The 23,732-nt window shown below is 39.6% G+C and overlaps 1 protein-coding gene across 1 annotated transcript in view; it reads right to left on the bottom strand.

Moving 5' to 3' along the window:
- MSH3 (mutS homolog 3) overlaps positions 1-23,732 on the bottom strand; it is a 220,624-nt gene that overhangs the window by 184,349 nt on the left and 12,543 nt on the right. The window contains exons 3-8 of the mRNA XM_063453727.1: positions 23,123-23,322; positions 20,922-21,128; positions 7,177-7,293; positions 5,428-5,545; positions 4,018-4,163; positions 2,270-2,436 (exon numbers count right to left, since the gene is read on the bottom strand). Coding sequence (XP_063309797.1) covers positions 2,270-2,436; positions 4,018-4,163; positions 5,428-5,545; positions 7,177-7,293; positions 20,922-21,128; positions 23,123-23,322 — 955 coding nt within the window. The remainder of the gene's footprint in view (positions 1-2,269; positions 2,437-4,017; positions 4,164-5,427; positions 5,546-7,176; positions 7,294-20,921; positions 21,129-23,122; positions 23,323-23,732) is intronic.

Here is a 23,732-nt window from a genome sequence, read left to right as displayed (position 1 = left end):
TGAGAGTGGGGGGGACCTATTAATACTATAGTGCCAGGAAAACGAGTTTGTTTTCCTGGCATTATAGTGGTCCTTTAAATTTCTCCATAATTTGATTTAAGGACTTAATTTTATGTTCCACTAAAATATTTTTAAATTCCCTTATCCCCCCGGTTATCCAAGTATTTATTTTAATATTGTCTAACATATCTGGAATCATAGACATTGGGAGCACGTCTATTATTCTATTTCTGAGTCCTATATTACAGTAGTTATAAATTTGTCCCACCACTTGTTAATTCTTTGAGTATCTGTGACTTCACTCTTGCCGCTATAATACATTTTCTATTTGTATCTAAAACCCCAAATAGTGAGGAGTACTTGATGTGCAGTGACTGTATTGATTGTTGCAACAGAGCTTCATTTTCTTCAACTCTGCTGCACTTTCCCATTGAGGGGCTTCTGTTTAGATTGTTACTATTTGTTGCTACATTATATCACAAATCTAACCTTTAGACACGGTACAATTTTCCTAAAAATTCCCTTTGCTTAAATCCAAGGTTTAACCTTTTCTCAAACTTGAAATATACCCGAACGTTAACACCTTTCAAGTTGCAAATCCCCTGGCACTAAGCACAGTTTAATCTTATTCTGACTTTAACCCCTCTCTAACCCAAATCCCCAAACCCTAGGCACCCACTCCTAATATTTGGCTCAAGTAGTAAGTAACCAACATTTCCAAAGTGCAGGATTTAGTGTCTTTTCTTTCTTTTAATAATTCAGCTCTTTGAATAATATTTACTTAATTCTTAACCTTAAAATGAATCTTTTCTTTTATCCTCTTTCCATAAAATATTTAGCTAAAGACATAGAAGCTTTCTGACAGTTAGCGTCTTTATTGGAATAATGACTTTAGCACTGAATGCTTCTGTTTAAGAATCTAGCTGAAGTGCTTAATGGGTTATCAGAGAGTCTGCTCCATGTCACTTTATAGAAGTTCTGATTTCAAGAGAAATGAACATTTTATAAAGTAACAAGGTTGCAACCTACCAATTCTCAATCAGACAACCCCCGGGATGCACTACCTGATTGCTCTGTGACCCAGCACAAAGCAGGAGCCTGCCTATGCTTCTCATAGAGAGGCACTGCAGGTACATCCCACACTGGCTAGGAGAACATTGCACTGGTTTATTTATGCTGGAGTGTTTCTTTAAGCAAATCATTAGAAGGGCAAGAATCTGCAATGAAGTATTACTTACAATTTTAAATGCAAAAAAATAAAAAACTTCAACTTCATGCCAGATTTTAATTAATCTTAAAATCACATACACTGTAATTCAGAGGGTCACATATGATCCACTAGAAACGGAGAAGTTACTGCCCCCCAAAAATGTGGCTCCTCTGCCGCCAACCAGTGAACAGGACGGCAAAGGAGCCATGCCTATGGACATATTGAGCCCCATCGAACACAAAATAGGAAAACGAACACAGCTAATGTAAAACAGTATTGCTTTTGCAGTTACATTACACACTTGTTTTTTGACATTTTATTTTGCATTTTTGGTAGAATAAATGTATTCACCTGTCTCATGTACAAGTCCTTCCTCCTGTATATCCTCTGTAATGAACATATATTATTATGGTGCTTGCAATGTATCTTTATTTAAAGTGTTACTCCAAGCACCATGACCACTTCAGTGATTTGAAAAAGTCATGGTTATGGGACTATGTATGAAATGCTGCAAATACAGAGATAGTTGGGCTAGCTGCCAGAGGTGTAAATCCAGCTCTGGCAGTAACATTAGCAAGTCCTTAATGAGAGTTCCAGGCTGGTTAATGTCACATTCTGTGCATAGTTCCATGCTCATTCATTGGCTTAGAGCAGGGGTGGGGAACCTTCGGCTCTCCAGATGTTTTGGACTACACCTCCCATGATGCTTTGCCAGCATTATGTGTGTAAGAGCAATATGGGGGATGTAGTCCACAACATCTGGAGAGCCGAAGGTTGCCTATCCCTGGCTTAGAGCACTCAGGTGATGCTTTCAGCCAATTAATTAACAGCAGGATCAGCAACCAGCTTCTGCAGTTTTGAAAATCCTGGATGTTGTTAAGCCAGAGTGAGAGGAGAACTAGCACCATATAAAAGGGTAAATCATTGCAAAATGCTGGTGCCAGGGTATTCCTAACAGCAAGCTGCACTTGCTAGAATACTTGAAATAGCCCTTTAAAACAGTAGCATCACTATTTTTAAAATAGCTTTGGCTCTGAAAGAGTTAATCCTGAAACCTACCTGGCAACAGTTATGCTTCTGATCAGACTTTCAGTTTGAGCTGAAATCTCACAAGGGAGGATGATTTCCACGGGCTGCAAGCGTAATATCCTTGTCTCCAACTCGGAGCGCGATTTCGAGTCGTGGAAGCTATCAACTATCACTTCACCTGTTGAAGGCTGCAATGCCTGAATAAATAGAGAAACGATGTGGGGAACTGGCTCAAATTAAATAAACAAGTAAATTATATTCCATGGTTAAATATGAAGTCTATAAATAATGCTGTTTATTCTCTAAGAGTCGAACAGAATTGAGACAGAATAAATGTTAAAATGATAAACATACCCTACTAGAACATCAAGGTATAAATTATGCCCAACGTGATTCGGCTACTGCCTAATAAATACTTCTTTACCATTACAGATTTAAAGGGGCACAAAGCACCAAATCCATTTAATCTTAATTAGAAAACCTGCAATATTTACAATTTGCCATAACCACACCTCGAGAGGCTGTCAGAGTGCTGGCCAAAGGAAGCACTTCCTAGTGAAGACTTTAAATAAATTAGTGTTTTCACGTTTGGCATCATCACACGCAACAGAATGCTGTGAATGAGTCTCGTAGTAATGCTATGTTTCTCTAGGAGAAGCCTTCGATTGGCTTAGTGTTATAATTGCAACATTTGTCTAGTAAGTCCTCAATGCTTTTTCATTTTTTCACTGCTCCATTCTTATTTACATTTGTATATATGAGACGCATTGGACTGGACCTGAGATCATGCAGGCAAATTATCTCAGAAGAGAAGGAGCAGCCGCAGCAATGGGACCGCCTGGTGCTGGATAAAAGGTGATTACAAAGGCTGTTTATTTTTTGGTTTTTATTTTTTTTGATACATCTGGAGACGAACCATGGCATATCTTTCCCTGTTTATAATTTTTTTTATATACATTGCTCCTCTGCCTCATAAACCACAAAGGCGAGCCTACAGAAAACTTCAGCTACATTTTTTTTTATAACCTTAATAAATTAAGTTTGCAAAATTAGAAAACAAGTTTAAAATGTCATATTTTGTTTTTAGATTTCATGCGTGTGTATGACAAATCAATGCACATCTGTATTCCCTTCAGGACTATTTTACCTCTACATAAAACAGAAAGCCTAATGCGTTCTAGGTTTGAAGGAATCATAAACAGGTCAACCTTCTATCCACATAAAATGCACGGGCATTCGGATTCAGACAAATTGAAATTTGTTTGAATTTTGGGATATTTGTCCATATGTAAAAAAAAAATATAAACGGAGCAATGACATTTAGCCCAAAACAAACAGAAAAATAACTACAGAGTGACTGTAGTGTGTTCAGTTATTTTTGATTTGTGTAATTCATTACAAAGAAGGTGTAGAGTGTGTAGAGATCAGCATAGCCACTGACGACAAAAAAAAAAACCTTACAATGGCTGTGGCACGGCCCTCTCTCCAAGGTCTTAAGCAACATTGATAAAGGATTTCCGACTGCTAAATTTCTATAAATTATTGCAGTTGCGGTTCTAAGCCAGCCTCAGGGCAGAGAGTGGATACCAGGAACAAATTTGATATAAAGTGACCCTTTTAAAAAATAATGCTCCAGATTTGTTTTTATATGTTCTGCAGATGCAGATAACACTGTATTGCACACATATGTGGTGCAATAATTATAACATGGAAGAAAATTCTAAGCTTCTGGAAGACACATACATTTGGGTTATGGTCAACAATTACCAGATTCTTACCACTAAACCGAAGACGCACACATCAGACTTCTTATATTTAGCCACATCACTTTTTTCAAATATGCACAAAAGATAGCTGTTCGGGACATCTGTTATTACAGAATCAGAATCAAGTGAGTCATCTAGATTCATCAATGGGCTGACATTTGTGAAATGTTAAAGAAAACGCATGACAAGAAAACGAGAGAAAAAAAAAGAACATGCAAAATAAATTGTTTTCCTTCAGTAAGATTCAAATTATTGATAAAATGGTCATTGATTGTGATAAATGTAATATCTGCAGTTTCCTCTTTTACATTATTACACGGTGTATCACTCAAGGAATGTTCTGTTATTCATAATTACTAGAACCCTAGCTGTAACATTGTATAAAATAATAAAATAAAAGAACTTCATGTTACTAAAATATCTTCTAGAAACGATCTGTCAGGTTCTGGTTCTATTTCCCAAAAATAATACATTTCAGTATGCTTCCTGCGATACAGTAAGAAGAAGAATTCTACAATATTACTGAATAACTTGGACAGTTTCTTTTTTAATTTAATGTTAACATTACAGTTTTATCAGCATGATTCATAAAATTCATTTAAATAAACAGATAAAATAAAACATGTCCGAGTATTTTGTCTTTGATGAAAATCGTGCAGTTGGGATGTGTGATTGAACAGGTAAGAGCAATGAGAAAGCTTAGAACATGTAATGATAATACTCCCTCCTGCAGAGTGCGTCAGGCTGCTTCATGCGTTCCAATCACACAGGCTGACCGCTGCCTGGGGAACACTTATGGAAGACAGCGGCTTACCCTGGAGAGAGGACAATTAACTTAGTATATTTACCAGCAGAAATGGTCTGAAGTTTGCACTTTTTATTTTTCAAATAACAGTTTTGGCCTGTATTTTCGGTGATTATCCTCAGTGCAAGATTAGAAGAGTCCCAATCTTTGCCGGGTAATACGGACTGTCAGTATACACTGTGGTGGGCTAATGAAACACTCACAAGCCCACCATGATCGAAGGGGAGTTGGGCAGATATTTTATTAAATGTAAAGCAACATAATAATATATTGTTAATACAAATAATAGCAGCATTGCTTATGGATTATTAGCACTTACAGTGAATCTATAACCACAGGTTCAGATTTAAATAAAATATAGAATGTATATTTAAAGGAGGCGTTCACTTCTCCAGATTTTTTATATTTAACGTTTTGATGTTGCAATAATGTTCATTTAGTATAGGTGATTTTCAATACGTCAATCAGAGATATAAAACCTTTTCATTGAGAATGAATTCTAGGGAATTAGTGAGTTATGGCACCCAGCTAATATTTGGAATGAATTGGGAGGGGGCACATGTTTAAAGCCATTGTGAAGGCAAGGCTGATTTATAACAGAAGATTAAAAAGGATATCTTCTCCAATGAGTGTGGATTTTGTATAGAGTGCAGCTAACTGTCTGCTGAAGAGGGAACTTTTGTTGTCTCCAACGGCTTTCAATGCGGCAGTTTCTGTTTGTTTCACTACCCCGACCTGAAAAATAAAGTACGTACAGTTATGGACACAGGAATTAAAGAACAGCAATGCCACGTTGTGGACAATCATTGAATTGCAATCAATGAAACATGTTTTGGAATCAACCTTGACCCTAGATACTGACACACAGAGAACAATTGCTGTGTATAGTCCAGATATTTACACACCCACATCTGTACTTGATGGAACGCGGCAGTATTGGATAAGCTATTTAACAGCAGCTTCATGGCCAGATTCAGAGATTTCATGGGGAAAAATGTTTACGCAAAGTAAAGCTGTAATGCAGGTAGAACACTACAAAGAGGCATTCGTGGTTTAGTAGTAGCGTTGGTTTAAAAAGATCAGGTTTATTTGCAGAGAATTAAAATTTTAATTGCAGTACAAATTAACATGGTGAAATAAAGTTGAATCCTTATAAGGCCTAAACATAAATGAATAGTGCACATTTAAGCCAGGCATGTTTTTTTACTTCACTTGTGGGATATTTTCTGTTACATATAATTGTTTATCTACCTCTAAAGACATTACACCTTCTACTTCCAAACTCTATGAAATTACTATTTAATATACACTAATCAGTCACAACATTAAGACCACTGACAGGTGACGTGAATAACACTGATTAAATCGTTACAATGGCACCGGTCAAGGAGTGGGATATATTAGGCAGTTCTGGAATTTCATGTGTTGGGCAAGGGAAAAGATCTGAGTGACTTTGACAAGGGCCAGATAGTGATGGCTAGACGACTGAATCAGATCAATACCACAGCAAGTCATGTGGGGTGTTCCCAGTATCCAGTGGTTAGTAGCTACCCAAGTTGGTGCAAGCAAAGACAACCACTGAGCCGGCATCAGGATCAAAAGCGCTGAAGGCTCATTGATGTATGTGGGGAGCTAAGGCAAGCCTGTCTTGTCCGATCATACTGAAACCGGACGAGGGAGCAATGGAAGAAGGTTGCCTGGGTCTGGTGAATAACTTTTACATTTAGATCAGGCAGATGGCCGTGTGTGTGTATGTGTGTCGTTTACCTGGGAAAGAGATGGCAGCAATCCTATGGGAAGAAGGCAGGCCGGCAGAGGCAGTGTTATGCTCTGGGCAATGATCTGCTGGGATAACCTGGCATTCATGTGGATGTTACAGACACATACCACCTACATCCACATTGTTGCACACGACATACATCTCTTCATGGCAAGGGTGTTCCCTGATGGCGGTGGCCACACTGCAAAAATTGTTCAAGAACGGTTGACAAATATGACCCAAATCATACTCTTAACGCAACACCTTTCCTCGGTTCCTTATCCATCTAGCCACATCTCCCCGATCATACTCCATACTGATACAGTGTAATTTAGCAATCTCCAACACATAACTAAACAAAGAATGTCTGCACATCTCATTAGCACCAAAAAAAGCAAAAGAACACAGAATACTAAAGAACAATTCTTATAAGAACTACTTTTCAGAGAAAACTCCAATCCTGACATTTAATTAGAAATCCTGTGTTTCAAAACTGCCAATTTACACTTTATGAGAATGACAAAAAGAGAAACAGAAGTCAGTTAGTGAAACAGCCCTGCTTTAGCTGAACTTATCAAACCTAATAGACAGACTTCAATATACCTACCTTATAACCTTTGGCAACAAGTCGCCTGACATGAACAAACAAACGATGCGTAGGAATGCTTGCCGTCATAAAGTTGTGGTCAAGATGGCAAAAAATATTCAGCTCTCGGGCTGCGATCTAAAGATAAAAATAAGGAAAAGTAAAAAATGTATAAAATCCGCTATGAAAGCAAATACAAAGTCAAATTATGAGCAACACAACTTTGATACAGTTTAGTTTTTTTCAACAAAATAATTAGCTTGCTTTCTTAATTCTGCATCGTGTATGCAAAAAGTGTGTTTAAAGTATCCTGCATCTTATTCCAGCTTCCTCTGTACCAGAGCCCACATTTTAAAATACCATATATACTCGAGTATAAGTCGAGTTTTCCCCAGCACATTTTTGTGCTGAAAAACCCCAACTTGACTTATACTCGAGTCAGTGTCTGTATTATGGCAATTTACATTGCCATAATACAGACAGGGGGCTGTGTGCGTTTACTTTCCTCTCCTGCAGCTCCTGTCAGCTCCCTTCTCCTCCGCGCCGGTCCGGTCAGCACCTCGGTCAGCTCCCAGTGTAAGTCTCGCGAGAGCCGCGGGGTCATAGCGCGGCTCTCGCGAGACTTACACTGGGACTTGCAGAGGGAGCTGACCGGACCGGCTCGGAGGAGAAGGGAGCTGACAGGAGCTGCAGGAGAGGTAAGTAAACTCTCTCTGCCAGCCCCCTCCACTGAACTGCCAATGCCACTGGACCACCAGGGAGTGAGAGCCCCCCTCCCTGCCATGTATCAAGCAGGGAGGGGGGACGAAAATAAAAAAAATATATAAATAATAATAAAATAAAAAAAATAATAAAATAAAAAATAATAATACAACAAAAAACGATTAAAATATATATATTTTTTAAATAATAAAAATGCCCACCCCCCCACCAAGGCTCTGCAACACACACACTGCACTCATACACACACACTGCATTCATACACACACACTGCACTCATTATATACACACACTGTAAATAAATATTCAATTAATATAATTTTTTTAGGATCTAATTTTATTTAGAAATTTACCAGTAGCTGCTGCATTTCCCACCCTAGAATATACTCGAGTAAATAAGTTTTACCAGTTTTTTGGGGTAAAATTAGGGGCCTCGGCTTATATTCGGGTCGGCTTATACTCGAGTATATACGGTACTTCCTTCATGCTGGTTAAAGTGCCAGAGTACATGATGTCACAGCTTGGGCACTTACACAGATATTTACTAAGATGTAACCTTAAGCTGTAGGCACCAAGATCACTTCAGCTCATTGAAGTGGTCTGGGTGCTGTGTCCCTTTTGCACTTCGTGCTTTAATGTAAAACATTGCAGTTCCAGAGAGCTGCAATGTTTAAATTGCAGCTCTAAGTCTGCTGTCAGTGTCTGTCTACTAGACAGCCACTAGAGGGCTTCCAGAATCCAAACGGACCTTAGGTCCGTTATCTAATGCAGGCTTAGCATGAGAACCTCCAGCGTCAGATTTTCCTCATAGGAAAGCATGCGCACTGGGCCTCCCCCACCAGCTAACATCAGCGCTGGGTTCAGGGAGCGGGGGCTCCTTAGAAACCTATAGTGCCAGGAAAACCGATTTGTTTTCCTGGCACTATAGCATCCCTGTAAGTAGAATAAAGCAATGCCTTTTTTATATTCCCAGCCCTATCTCCAAAAATAATAATAAATACGTCCAAGGCTGGCTTTTGTTACAGTTTGTTAAGCTTGATGTTTTTGTAAAGAACAAATATTAAAGGGATACTGTAAGCACCAATACAAATTTAGCTTAAGTGGTTTTGGTGTATATATCATTAAACTGGAGTCTCACTTCTCAATTATCTTGTCATTTAGGAGTTAAATAATTTTGTTTATGCAGGCATAGCCTACACACGTCCTGTAAAAAAGCCTACATTTTTAAACTTGTCTTATTGCACAGAGTGTTTACTATTTTCATTTCCTGCTTCTGCTTGCTAGAGTTTATATGTGTGTGATTTAAGTTCAATTACCAAAGCAGGGGATAGGAATTCTAAAGTAAACACACTGTGTTATAAAAAACTGAAACCATTATTTTTCATGTTGACTGTGTGAATCACAACCAGAGGAGGTGTGGCTACGTGATTAGAATATCCTGTAAGTTCCGTGTGTCTCTTTATGTGCACAGAAAAGGCTTTCCTGATTGGCTGACCACTTCCTGTTCAGGGCTGGGGTCATTTTTTTGCACATTTTTAAATGCCTTATCTTCTACAGTATGGCATAAAGGGAAGGAGTCAATAATGAAATAACATGTGTTATATGATTATTATTAGAGTAGTATTCATATGGAGCCAACATATTCTGCATTGCTTTACAACTGGAGAAAGGTGTAAGGAAGGCTCTGCTCAAACAAGCTTACAATCTATGGTACATACTGCAAAAAATTTCAAGAAATGCTCAACAACATGGTCTAAATCTGTGTGTGCAGAAAAACATGATGTACCGTATTTATCGGCGTATAACACGCACTTTTTTCCCCTGAAAATAGGGGAAAAATCGTGGGTGCGTGTTATACGCCGATATCCCATAATTACTTACCTGTCCTGAAGCGTGGGCCGGCTTCACAGCGCGCACCGCGGTACAGGAACTTTAATTTCAGGTTCCGGTTTCCGGCGGGACTGAAAGGAATGTGCACACTTCCTTTCAGTCCCGCCGGAAACCGGAACCTGAAATTAAAGTTCCTGTACCGCGGTGCGCGCTGTGAAGCCGGCCCACGCTTCAGGACAGGTAAGTAATTATGGGAGGGGAAGTACACTATGGGAGGGATGGGGGGGGGGGGAGTACACTATGGGAGGGGAGGGGGGGGAAGTACACTATGGGAGGGGGGAAGTACACTATGGGAGGGGAGGGGGGGGAAGTACACTATGGGAGGGGAGGGGGGGGGAAGTACACTATGGGAGGGGAGGGGGGGGGGAAGTACACTATGGGAGGGGAGGGGGGGGGAAATACACTTTGGGAGGGGAGGAGGGGAGAATACTATGGGAGGGGAGGGGGGGAGAATACTATGGGAGGGGAGGGGTGGAGAATACTATGGGAGGGGAGGAGGGGAGAATACTATGGGAGGGGAGGGGGGGAGAATACTATGGGAGGGGAGGGGGGGAGAATACTATGGGAGGGGAGGGGGGGAGAATACTATGGGAGGGGGGGAGAATACTATGGGAGGGGAGGGGGGGAGAATACTATGGGAGGGGAGGGGGAGAATACTATGGGAGGGGAGGGGGGAGAATACTATGGGAGGGGAGGGGGGGAGAATACTACGGGAGGGGAGGGGGGAGAATACTATGGTGGGGGGGAATACTATGGAAAGGGGGGGGAGAATACTATGGAAGGGGGAGGACACTATGGGATGAGGGGGGAACACTATGGGATGAGGGGGGAACACTATGGGATGAGGGGGGAACACTATGGGATGAGGGGGGACAATATGGGATGAGGGGGGGGGGGAATACTATGGGAGGGCGGGAAATTTCCTGGAATTTCTTTCTAAAAATGAGGTGCGTGTTATACGCCGATAAATACGGTATCTAACAATTTTGTCTATATGCAATACTAGACAAAGAGGCAAGGAGTCACAATATTAATCACTGGTTTACACTGGGAAAAAGAAGAAAAGTAAATATCTCTACCCCCCACACAGGATAAGGAATAGAAACACAGATCATGTCCAACACTGAATCTTAAAGCTAAACGCAACAAAACCAAACCAAAAGGCAACACAGCAAAAAAATTAGCACATAAACTGGTAAATATATTTTAGATATATAATAGATATGTGTTCAAACTATATCCTGAATGCACATAAACATGATTTATTATAAGAGAATATATTTTTATATAAACATTATATAATGTGCATTTTTTAGTAGAAGGTTTTAATTGTATGTGTAGTTTATAGAGAGAACATTCTGCTGCGATACTTGGAGTAAAAACAACGGTTCACGTTGGTGTGATATCAGACAAACTAATTAAATAAAGGTCTTAATCCCCGTCTGTTCTGATGTCACACTGTGCAATAATTGCTGAAACTATCAATCTCACCTAAGTCTGGGCTGACAGAACATTTAAATGCACGAGTCACAATAAATACATTCTAGAAGCGGTTATTTGTAAGCCGTGGAATTCCATCAGTGTATTAACCCCTTAACTCCATTATAGGACGTCCCATGCCATCCTACATAGAGTTGGCTTACATGCCTGCAGGACAGCACGGCTGGCTGGCCCCAGACTTTTCGATGAGCTGCATGCAGCACTGCAAATAGCTCTTTAATTAGGTATTTAAATGCCTATGTAATGATTGCGGTGTGAGCAGGGTTATATCCATGCTCAATATAATATACAATATGGTGAGAGCAAAATATATGGTGAATAAACCAGTATGTGAATAAAAAACATGCGATTTTACCATGTATCTGTATATCCTAAAAATATAAAAACACAAGACATAGTATAGCCTGTATAATGAATTAAAACAAGAATGGAGAAGAAATAATCTCACTCACAATTTGCTGAGCCTATGGAAGTGGATCAGACTTATAGCGCCTTTTTAGATAATGTGTGGGACCAAAAGTGCTGGATGTAATGCAGAAGCTTCACTGCAAATCCTCAATTTCCCTCCTGGATGGTTAACCTACGCCAAAAAGAAGGTGTAGGTGCAGGAACAAAATCTTTATTTGTACAAAACAGCATAAAAATGGATCTCCAATGGATAAAGTGCACAACGCGTTTCGACCGATGGTCTTTTTCAAAGTGCTAAATTTTATGACTACTTGTCAGGTTTAAATATCTAAAAAAGGCGCGTTTTCTGTCTCCGTTACATCACTTCCGGTTTTCAATTGCGTCATTTCCTTTTAGAATGTTTCCGGGTCAGCGGTCATTCTCTCCTCTAGTGACGAACTTCCGGTATTACGGAGACTTTTCTTCACGTGGACCAGTTCAAAGTGCGCATGTGCATTGAGACAAAGTCCATGAAAACTTCTAAGTCCGAGAAAATATCGGACTTATATTACATGAAACAGCAAATGCTAATACAATATTAACTAATACATTCTGCAATAAACTATGTAATGAGTAAGACTCTAAACCATATAATTTATAAAAATGCTACATATCTAATAATACATTTTAAAAGTATATAAAAAACGGGAGTTTATGATAAGTAAAAAACTCCACACCATATTTAAGGGAAAAACAGAGGGAGAAAAGAAGGAAGGAACAAATGGTTAGATAAAAATACATAATCAGGGGCTAAGAATATGTAAATACTAATACAAATAATAATAATACTACTAAAAATATCATAAAAAGACAAACACATTTATAAAAAGGAGGTAATCTCGAAATCTACATTTAAACCCTCTGGTGTTAATGTATTTAAATTAAACATCCACTTCATCTCTGCTCTGCTTAAAATGTTATCTTTGCTTCCTCCTCTCCAGTGGACTTTAATTTGTTCTATGCCTATAAATGAAAGACCTTCAGGACTGCCTCCATGGTGTTCAGAAAAATGTTTAGACACACTGTGGTTTATAAATTTCTTTTTTTATGTTATTAATGTGTTCGCCTATTCTTATCTTTAATTTTCTAGTGGTCTTTCCAACATATTGATATCCACATGGACAGGTTAGGAGGTATATAACATTGGTTGAATTACAAGTAATGAATGTGTGGATCTTATATTCTTCTTCTGGGTTTTTCCTCGATGAAAACTTTTTAATACTCCTACTCGAACTTCTTTTTACTCTACATCCTGTGCAGTCGTTACAATAATAAAAACCTTTTTGTCCGTCTAGAAAATTGGTTTCTCTTTTATTTTTATCTAAAAACTGGTTGTTAAAATCTGTCTAAAATTCTTTGCCCCTCTAAAAATAAATTTAGGCTGTTCGTTTATAAAAGGTAAAATATCCAAATCTTCCTTTAAGACATGCCAATGCTTTTTAAAAATATTACAAACTGACTTATTGTTAGTGCTAAAATTTAGAATAAGGGGGATAGATTCACTCTTTTTCTCTTTTTATTATTATTATATTCCAAAAGTTGGCTTCTATCTTTTCTACCTATTTCTTCTATAATCTTTTCGATAGACATTGGATCATATCCCTTATCTATAAACTGCTGAGCTAGATCTTTTGATTGGTTCTGATAATCTTTAAAATCAGTACAGTTTCTTCTTAGTCTAAGGAATTTGCCTTTTGGTACATTTACAAGCCACAGTTTAAAATGGCAGCTTTGTAATTCAATAAAACTATTAACATCCACTTTCTTAAAATGGGTTTTACTTTTGATTTGATTAGATTCAATAAAAATATCCAGGTCTAAAAACGTAATACTTTGATCGCTAATCTGGTAGGTACGGTAAGTTTTATTTTCCAATCATTGGAATTCAGGTTATCCAAAAAATGTGTTAGGGAGCCTGTACTACCCTTCCATATAATAAAAATATAATCTATATAGATGAATGTATTAGTTAATATTGTATTAGCATTTGCTGTTTCATGTAATATAAGTCCGATATTTTCTCGGACTTAGAAGTTTTCATGGACTTTGTCTCAATGCACATGCGCACTTTGAACTGGTCCACGTGAAGAAAAGTCTCCGTAATACCGGAAGTTCGTCACTAGAGGAGAGAATGACCGCTGACCCGGAAACATTCTAAAAGGAAATTACGCAATTGAAAACCGGAAGTGACGTAACGGAGACAGAAAACGCGCCTTTTTTAGATATTTAAACCTGACAAGTAGTCATAAAATTTAGCACTTTGAAAAAGACCATCGGTCGAAACGCGTTGTGCACTTTATCCATTGGAGATCCATTTTTATGCTGTTTTGTACAAATAAAGATTTTGTTCCTGCACCTACACCTTCTTTTTGGCGTATGTTAACCATCCAGGAGGGAAATTGAGGATTTGCAGTGAAGCTTCTACATTACATCCAGCACTTTTGGTCCCACACATTATCTAAAAAGGCGCTATAAGTCTGAGCCACTTCCATAGGCTCAGCAAATTGTGAGTGAGATTATTTCTTCTCCATTCTTGTTTTAATTCATTATACAGGCTATACTATGTCTTGTGTTTTATATTTTTAGGATATACAGATACATGGTAATATCACATGTTTTTTATTCACATACTGGTTTATTCACCATATATTTTGCTCTCACCATATTGTATATTATATTGTCGACTTTATTTGTGTGATTTGGAGTGATACACACCTGGTGATTTAGAGCATTTTCTCTTCAGTTTTTCGTTTTCCTTTTCTTTTTACTTTTATCTTATATCCATGCTCATACAACTAACCCTAATGTATCAATGGATACCTGGGGATCCTGTTAGTAAGCTGGGGTCCTAGACTGACTGATGAGCTCTGTGATGAAGTCACGCTGCATCAAGCACTTTAAATTAATTCATAAAACTTTTTTCTTGGCTGCTTTCTGCTTTGGGGAGACCCTCAAGGGTCCATGGCGGTCACTCACCACTATCTACTGTGTTAAATTGTCAAACCAATTTTTAATATTAAACTTGACGTTAGCAGAGGATTATCTGAGGGTTAGTGTAGGGTTAGATTTATGGGGTAAGAGTGGTGTTGGGTTAGAGTTAGGGTAGGGTTATGATTAGGTTAAGGTTTAATGCTTTTTTTAGGGTAAAGTAGTGCAGGATGAAACAAACTTGTATTCCTGACTTTATAGTGCTGGAGCTGCTATTTCTGTCCCCAGCCCCTTTCTTTGTGGAGTGCAAATGTTATTTTACTCCATCACTACACCAGTCTCGCCGCTGCTGGCCCTTTGCAATCTTAATGATCTAAGGCAGTCCAATGCTTTCCTATAGGAAAACATTGCACACGTAAGAAAAAACACAGCGCTGGGCCACTTAGTATCTCCTTTTAGAGATGCATTGAATCAATGTATCTTTATGGGAAGATGCTGGATGTAGATGCTGCACACTGTGCAGCATTGACATAGGAAGCACCTCTAGTGGCCGTCTGAAAAGTCAGCGTTAACAGTGCTAAGACTGTAGGGACATACTATAGACACCAGAACCACAATGTTAATCTGTAGTGGGTCTGTGACAATAGTGTCCCTTTATGGGTAAGATTAGGGTAGCCATACGGTTAGGTGTAAGCGTTGGTATAGGGTTAAGTGTGGGATTTGGCATAGTATTAGCATTGACTACAAAAAATTCATTCAGATCCTAGACATATTAGGCATTTAGCTATCAGGATTGGTATGTGAATCTATTTTGAGATTTTTTTAGTTTGTTGCACTATATGTGTAAATAATATCATAAGCAAAAATGTAGAGAAAAGTCTTATGTAATGTTGTGTTAGGTATACATACAGGATGGTAAATGATAGCCCTTTCTGTCCTTATAAAAATTATATAGAACATGTTTGGGGGGCACTTGAAAAGAAACCCTTAAATTACGGTGGAAAAAAAATTGTAATTCAAAGTCAGAACGTGAATAATTGTCTTCATCCTTAATGGTGTTAAAGCTTTTATAACATTTTATTTCTAAAGAAACAGAGACTGGAAGCAAAAAAAAATAAAAAATCTCTTCTTTTTTCTTAAAGAGGCTCTGTCACTTTGCAGGTTTCTGCTTTTAAATTCGTAAGTTCTTGTCCTTGGTTTTTATTTATTTATTTTTAAATACACTTTGGTTTTTAGTTATACATACGAAATGGCAATGGGCAGAGCTTAAGTAAAATTCAATTTAAGTTGCTAAGCTAATTTACCTACAATCCATTAGTCAAAAGAATGCCACAGAAGAACAAACTGCAGACATCATGAACAGAGGAGAACAAAATAGATTCATCCAAATATTAAGATCTGACACAAAGGAAGAAAAAAACAATAAATATAAATAAGGGCATGTGGCAAAGAGGGGAGTGTAATCATTAAATTGACACGCATCGCTTTGAGAATTGTCTCATACAAATGTTTTAGCTTGGAATGAGACAGTTACTTTACTCAGCAGGCTGTAAAAATATTTACTTGCTTCTTCATGCTTATCCACACTTCAGGAGCACACTGATCATAGTGTACTATCCCTAGGAATGCTGAAAACGTGCATTGGGCATGCTTGACAGCAGGGCCGGACTGGCCCACCGGGATACCGGGAAATTTGTCGTGGGTTGCGGCTCTTGGGGCCAGGCTGACAGCCCTGATCATCAGGCTAAGGTCTTTTAAGTATTTCCCCCTTGGACTGTGCCAGCCTGTGCGGCCGCAGTTTAGGCTGCTGGCAGCCGGAGGGAGACCTGTCAGTCTCTCCATTCAAAATTTACATCAATTTTGGCTGCACGTCCTGCCCCTGCACGTAAGCCCCGCCTCCCGCATGCAGGCTCCGCCCCACGCTTGTTGCTGGCCTCACAGGAAAAACAAGGCCACAAAATGGTAACTTCACCTACCAGTGCCAGGTAAGCTTCAGCCATGACAGTGTGTGTGTGCCTGTTAGTGCGTGAGCTTGTGTGTGTGCCTGCTAGTGAGAGAGCTTGTGTGTGTGTGCCTGCTAGTGAGTGAGCTTGTGTGTTTGCCTGCTAGTGAGTAAGCTTGTGTGCCTGCTAGTGAGTGAGCGTGTGTGTGCGCGCGCCTGCAAGTGAGTGAGCTTGTGTGTGTGCCTGCTAGTGAGTGAGCTTGTGTGTGTGCCTGCTAGTGAGTGAACTTGTGTGTGTGTGTCTGCTAGTGAGTGAGCTTGTGTGTGTGTGTGTGTGTGTGTGTGCCTGCAAGTGAGTGAGCTTGTGTGTGGGCCTGCTAGTGAGTAAGCTTGAGTGTGTGTGCCTGTTAGTGAGTGAGCTTGTGTGTGCGCAAGTGAGTGAGTCTGTGTGTGTGTGCCTGCTAGTGGGGGAGCTTGTGTGTGTGTGTGTGTGTGCGCCTGCAAGTGAGTGAGCTTGTGTGTGGGCTTGCTAGTGAGTAAGCTTGAGTGTGTGTGTTTGCTAGTGAATGAGCTTCTGTGTGTGTGTCAGTGAGCTTGTTTATGGTGAGCATGTGTGTGTCAGTGAACTTGTCTGTAGTGAGCATATTTGTGTCAATAAGCTTTTCTGTGGGGAACGTGTGTATCAATGTGTCAGTGAGATTGTCTGTCAGTGAGCCTATGTGTGTGCATCTGTGAGCTTATGTTTTTATGTCAATGAGCTTATGTATATCAGTGTGATTGTTTGTCTATGAGCCTGTGTGTTAATGAGATTGTCTGTGTCTGCATGTGAGTATGCTTACTGTATAATTAAATGTTTTACTCTGAAAGGACCAATATTTTATATAAGGAAAAAAAAAAAAATATATATATATATATATATATATATATATATATATATATATATATATATATATATATGTGTGTGTGTGTTTATATATTACTCAATCATCTGGGGTGGCAAAACATAGCCTTACATATTACATGTGACAATATATGGTGCAATGACTTATTGGGCTGGCACATTTGTTTTTTTTTTTCCCCAGGGCTGCTTTGTATCCCCAGTTCGGCCCTGCTTGACAGATTTACACGTGTACAGTTGGAAGATCTCACAACATCTCACAGGTGAAGAAGAGAGAGTCTGATCACAATGATGTCCTGTTTATGTCATTAATGGACTGGTCTGAAATTGAGAAAGGTGGGTAAGAAGGAAAGGGGGGAGCTGAAGAAGAAACTCTGCTAGATGAGAAGTGTGTCCAACAATACAATCTGACCAAGATTATAGTAAGATTATAAATGTTTATTACATACGTTTCAAAGATTTTAATTTTTTTTTCTTTAATGTGATTTGTGTATTTGTTTAAAATGTTTGTTTGCAGGTTTAAAAAATAATTGTCAAGTGATGCATGCAACTTGAAGATACAAGGAACATAGAAAAATGGAAAACTGAAAGAAATTAAAAATAAATTAAAAAAACAGCCGCTTTAATGTCATAATCAAACACTCTGCAAAATTAGCACAGTATAAATGTTTTATCAGCACCATCTTGTGGTTTGATTAAAGTATAAAAATGCTCAAGATGTTTAGGCATATCATTCAGAGGTTTTATACAAATTGATGTACCACAATTTACTCCATTCCACTTCAGCTATATAAAAGTTTTGTCATTCAAGCTTTTACTGAGACAAAGGTAAAATACGGTACAAAAGACGAAAAGGGAGGTATATCAGATACACAATAGACAAAAACACAGTTATCATACATTCTCCCGAACAAATGGTCTAATTTTTTCTTTAAGTTGAGCAATAACATGCTATGCGATCATGTCTAATCATGCGATAAAGTAGTACAATTAGTCTTAAAAGAACAATAGACATGATTTTTTTCTTTATTTTTGTGGTGCTTACATTACATAGTAAAACCAGAGGTGACATTGTATTGGACATAGGCAGGATACGGTATATATTTCGTGAGTACATCAGGTATTTTGCATCAGTTTTATATTTAAAGTAAATAGAGAGTATGAACATAGATCCAACACACTCGACTAAGGGAGCATATATCAGCGAGTACCGTTGGCTAAACATACTTTTTACATTATATCAGCTTGTATAGTATTAGTTTAGGCAAGCGCTGGTTACCAGGGGGAATTTAGCTAACTGCAATTGGCTTGGTGTGAGCTTATGGGGCCAGGTTAAGAGATACAACATATTAGAAGAAACTGGGGGGAAAAAAATAAAAATAAACGGGTGAACTAAACGAAAACAAAACCAAGTGATTATCGAGCAACAAGTGTGAAACGGTAGTACACAGATGCTAGATCAAGTTTTTGCTCAAGGTGGTAAGTCTCTTGACTTCGGCACTGCTGTTCCTGGTACGAATGGCGTTATTCTGTCCACAGACCATGTAGGGCGAGTCACTGCTGGAACTGTTCCCACCACCAGCCCTAGGTCCCGTAACATAGAGTGTGCTTCTGATGGGTTGTTAAGAGAGTAGGTCTTGCCACTTTTGTCCCCATTTGTAGGGGTGTCCTAGGGGGCTTTGGTAGATGGAGGCAATAATCAAAGGTGACCTGTTTTGCCTGTTTTGGTGTCAATAGCGTAGACAAGAGGTGCCTGACGAAAAGGTGAAGTTCCTCAATGGTAATGGCCTCGGAGACCCCCCTCAGCTGCACATTTCTAGCCCTGGACCTGTCCTCCAGGATAGCCATGCAGTCGGTCAGATCAATATTGCTTTTTTGTAAGGCGTTGAGGACCGCATCCGTGGCATTCTGTGCCACATTTGTGTCGCTTAGATTCTCCTCCGCTGTAACCATTGGGCTGGTGAGCGCCGCCATTTCCTTCCCTCAGTACTGCCATGTCAGCTTGCAGCATTGCCCTGGTTTTCTTGGGACAGGGCTTTGATGCCTGCTTTGGTGGAGGGTGCATGGTCTCTTGATGTAGAGGGGCCTGGTATTGGCACTGTGGCCTGTGGAAATGATGACAGAGTCTCAGGGCTTTCCTTGTCTGAGAAAGCCGAGGTATAGGCCTCCGCCGGCGCCATTTTGGTTTTCTCTGGCCTACCTTGCTGGCGCAGTAACGTCCCGATATCTCGGGTCCGGATCTGCCTGGTGCTTCTTGGCTTTTATTCCCCATCGGTATAGGAGGGGAGGCCCATCGTAACCGGGTGTCTGGAACACTGTAAGGGGCAGGTAAGTGTCTATTTCTAGCTGGAGCTCGTGCTGTGTTTCTGGCTCAGTCAGGCGCTGGCTCCGCCCCCAATAGACATGATTTTAACATGAGAAAGGGTTAGTAGAGAATGCAATGTTGAATAATGAACGATAAACCACTAGATTTAAGCTCCTGAGAGCGGTGGAGCGTCATGTAAAGGCAAGTAGCAAAACCAAAATGAAATCAAAACTCAAAAAGAACTAGGCCTAGCAATCATGTGTACAAAAATAGGGCAACTCTTACAAACAACACGGGAACCCCTTGGTCGTACTGGTAAGTAGCCCATGAAGATATGGATTTGTTCAGCCAATTTTCTGGGTTGGGAGACGCAGGATTATTATCAGAAATTCACCGGATTGAGCGGCAAGACCGGAGCAAACTAGACCATCCCTCTAGGTCTGATCAAAGGCCCGTATTTCCGAGCCACGGAGGCTCCGAGAGTCCACATTTGTCCCTTTCGGTGTGCGCAGAGGGCCTTGGTGGAATCTCACCCCTTGTGTCTGCGGGTGATGCAGCGGGGATCTAACCCCTGGTGGCCCTCTGGTGGCCCTCTGGCTGTCTAATAGACAGCCACTAGAGGTGGAGTTAACCCTGCAAGGTAATTATTGCAGTTTATAAAAAACTGCAATAATTACACTTGCAGGGTTAAGAGTAGTGGGAGTTGGCACCCAGACCACTACAATGAGCAGAAGTGGTCTGGGTGCCTAGAGTGTTCCTTTAAAGATGGCTTGCACAGTGCATGCCCCCGCCTCTCTGCTTTCCTCTTTGTCTCCCGCCTGGCTTAGTGCTTATCTGGAAGGAAGGGACTGGATTTTGCTTCCTCCCAGTGCTGCCATTATTATTGGGCCGCAGCACATGACCAGGGCCCTGAGGCCACCTGATGGGCCCCCTCAGCGTGCTGGTCCAGATGCAGGCACACCGGTTGCACCACAGAAGATCCACCACTGGGGCCAGGGTACTACTGGCATCATAAATGCTACAGCATTTCATTTTTACTCTGTAGAATCCTCAATTCTAGAAGATTGTAAAATTCACTGCTAGGATAGCTTTGTAAAAGTTGATAATTATACTTTGTCGCATGCAAAATTACTCACCTCTGCATCCTCTCCAAAGAACCTGTATTTGTAGCCACATTCCACACATAATACTGCATCCTTGTTTTGTATTTTGATTTCCAAATATTGTTCTTCCAGTGGTGTATATATGCTTTTTGTTCTTCGATTGTGAGACTTTATTTCTGGATTTGTTGACTTTTCACGTGTTTTTGTAGAAGAAATCTTGACAAATCTTGATTTTTCCTCCTGTGACAAAATTACACATACGGTTTATCATATATAATTTAAGCATGTTTTTTTGTCATTACACTGAAAAGGTACTTTAGGCAAACATAATTACGTACAAAGTTGAACCTATGCATTAAAGAAACACTTCACTGAAAAAACATATACATTTTAACTATTTACTATACATACCCACAAAGATTACATGCATGTATTTTTTTCCTGCATGTTATCTCTGGGTGTATATAAAAACACAGCCGGCACAATGAATGGAATCTTACTACACTAACATGCTTTTTTTACTGTAATCCACCTATTCCCGTTTGATTGACCAATGATTCTGGCACTATTTGGTTCCTGAGCTCTACGAATCTGTTAACACCTGGTGACGAAAAACATGTACATTGAAACGTTAAGGAATTTTGCATGCTCTAACATACTAACTTTCCTTTCTGTAATACGAATATAACATGCATTGTGATTTGGCTTCTGCTCAAGCCTACACTGTAGTGCAGTCGCATCTCAGTTTCTGCAAAAATAAAGAATTAAAAAAAAAAAAAAAAAAAAAACACAGCTGGCAAATGCTACAGACCTGTCTGTCACCTGGCCTCCTCTTTATCCCCAGTGCAGACTGTGCCAGGGTACACTCCAATCAGTGGTTTCTCACCGAGAATCCTCTGTGCCGGAGAAATTAGAAAACGCAATCGCGGTTTTTCGATACAAGGGGTGGAAGGCCAGCATGCAGCGTAGTAGATATACCACTTCTGTTAGCTCCAGTTGTGAGATAAATAGGGTTTGTATCATTGAGACTTAAAACGAAGACTAACAATTTCAAGTCCTACACTACAAGCCACTTGCCTCTGCAAGCCTGAAGGATTCATAGCATAGTCATCATGATTGAATTTCTACTTGCCAGGGTTTAAATTTTTCACTAGGGTTCTACAGTTGGAATAAGTAGAATTGTTCTGTTGGTTTCCAATAGAAAATCTGTACCAGAAATGCTCTGTCTACATAACTCTTTTTGTGTTTCTCTGCTGGTGATGAGTGTGTGGAGTGAATATAAATGGAATACAGGATGACATGGAGAAGTAAAAGGACACAGCAAAGGGCATGACTATAATATTTAAAGAATTGTAGAATTTTTGGGTTTGTTTTTTATTTCCATTTTTTTTTTTTTTTTTTTTAAAGGGACACTCCAGGAACCCAGACCTCTTCTGCCCATTGGAGTGGTCTGGGTGCCAACTCCCACTATTCCTAACCCTGCAACTGTAATTATTGCAGTTTTTTTATAAACTGCAATAATTACATTGCAGGGTTAACTCCTCCTCTAGTGGCTGTCTACTAGACAGCCACTAAAGGGAACTTCCTGATTTCTAGCAAAGATTTTCTTTGCTAGAGCGCCGCTGGACGTCCTCACGCTATGTGAGGACCTCCAGCGTCGCTCATTTCCCCATAGGAAAGCATTGAAAATCTTTTTCAATGCTTTCTTATGGGGAGCGCTAATGCGCATGCGCATTAGGTCTCCTCGGCCGGTGGGCGGGATCAGTCTTGCCCACTGGCCGACGGAATCAGAAGGAGGAGCGGCGCAGAGGAGGAGACAGCGACGAGGGACATCGCCGCTGCCTCAGGTAAGTGACTGAAGGGGTTTTCACCCCTTCAGTAACCGGGGATTGGTGGGTGGGTGGGAGAGGGTACCTCCAGTGCCAGGAAAACTGATTGTTTTCCTGGCACTGGAGTTTCCCTTTAAGTCAGAAAAAAATAAATTCTAAATTATTTGGTTTCATTTTGTTTATGTACGTTCCATTAGACTTATGCAAAAAAAAAAAAATCTTCTGGCCAGTTCCGCTGAATAAAATTCAATTTAATCCACACCGGAATTAATCAAAAGCCTGGGATTTACCTGCAGAGTCTTTTTTTTTTGGTTTTATATACAAAAAAAATAAGAGTTAAAATATCATTACAGGAATTATGGCACACTAATCCATATCAACGAACATTACACATCCTTTACTTACCCCATGATTTGAGGAGGAATCTACATCTTGACTCACACTTTCCAGTTTAATGATCCCATCTCTAAATTCAGGCCAGGGGGCCAAGCATTCTTGCATCTTAAACTGATGACATGAACCATCTTCTCTCCCGGACTCACTGCAGAACTCTCTTAGTTTATTCAGGGTGTTATGGGAGATTACTGGTTTTTCACTATTTTGTCCTAAATAAACATAAACATAATCCTAAAATATTTATGTACCAACATTTAAATCAGAGATAAATTCTTATTGAACACCTAATTTTATTAAAGGACACAGAGGCTCATATTAGGCGTTATCTCTTTCTTTATTCCTCAGCAGCAAAGAAAGGATATTGATATTTTAATATAGCAATAACAAGAAAAAACACAGAATACCCTTAAGGTTGACTTTTAAGTTGACTTTTCACGTGTTTTTGTAGAAGAAATCTTGACAAATCTTGATTTTTCCTCCTGTGACAAAATTACACATACGGTTTATCATATAACATTCCAAACATATTAATCAATGGGATCAATCCTTGTTCTATGTCTCCTCGTGTGACCTAATCCACTTCCTCTTTCTTTACTGCTGCCTAAGCTAAGTACCTCAT

Source organism: Pelobates fuscus, chromosome 5 (genome assembly GCF_036172605.1).
Source record: "Pelobates fuscus isolate aPelFus1 chromosome 5, aPelFus1.pri, whole genome shotgun sequence".
Classification (NCBI taxonomy): domain Eukaryota; kingdom Metazoa; phylum Chordata; class Amphibia; order Anura; family Pelobatidae; genus Pelobates; species Pelobates fuscus.
This window is presented reverse-complemented; position numbering and strand designations above follow the sequence as displayed.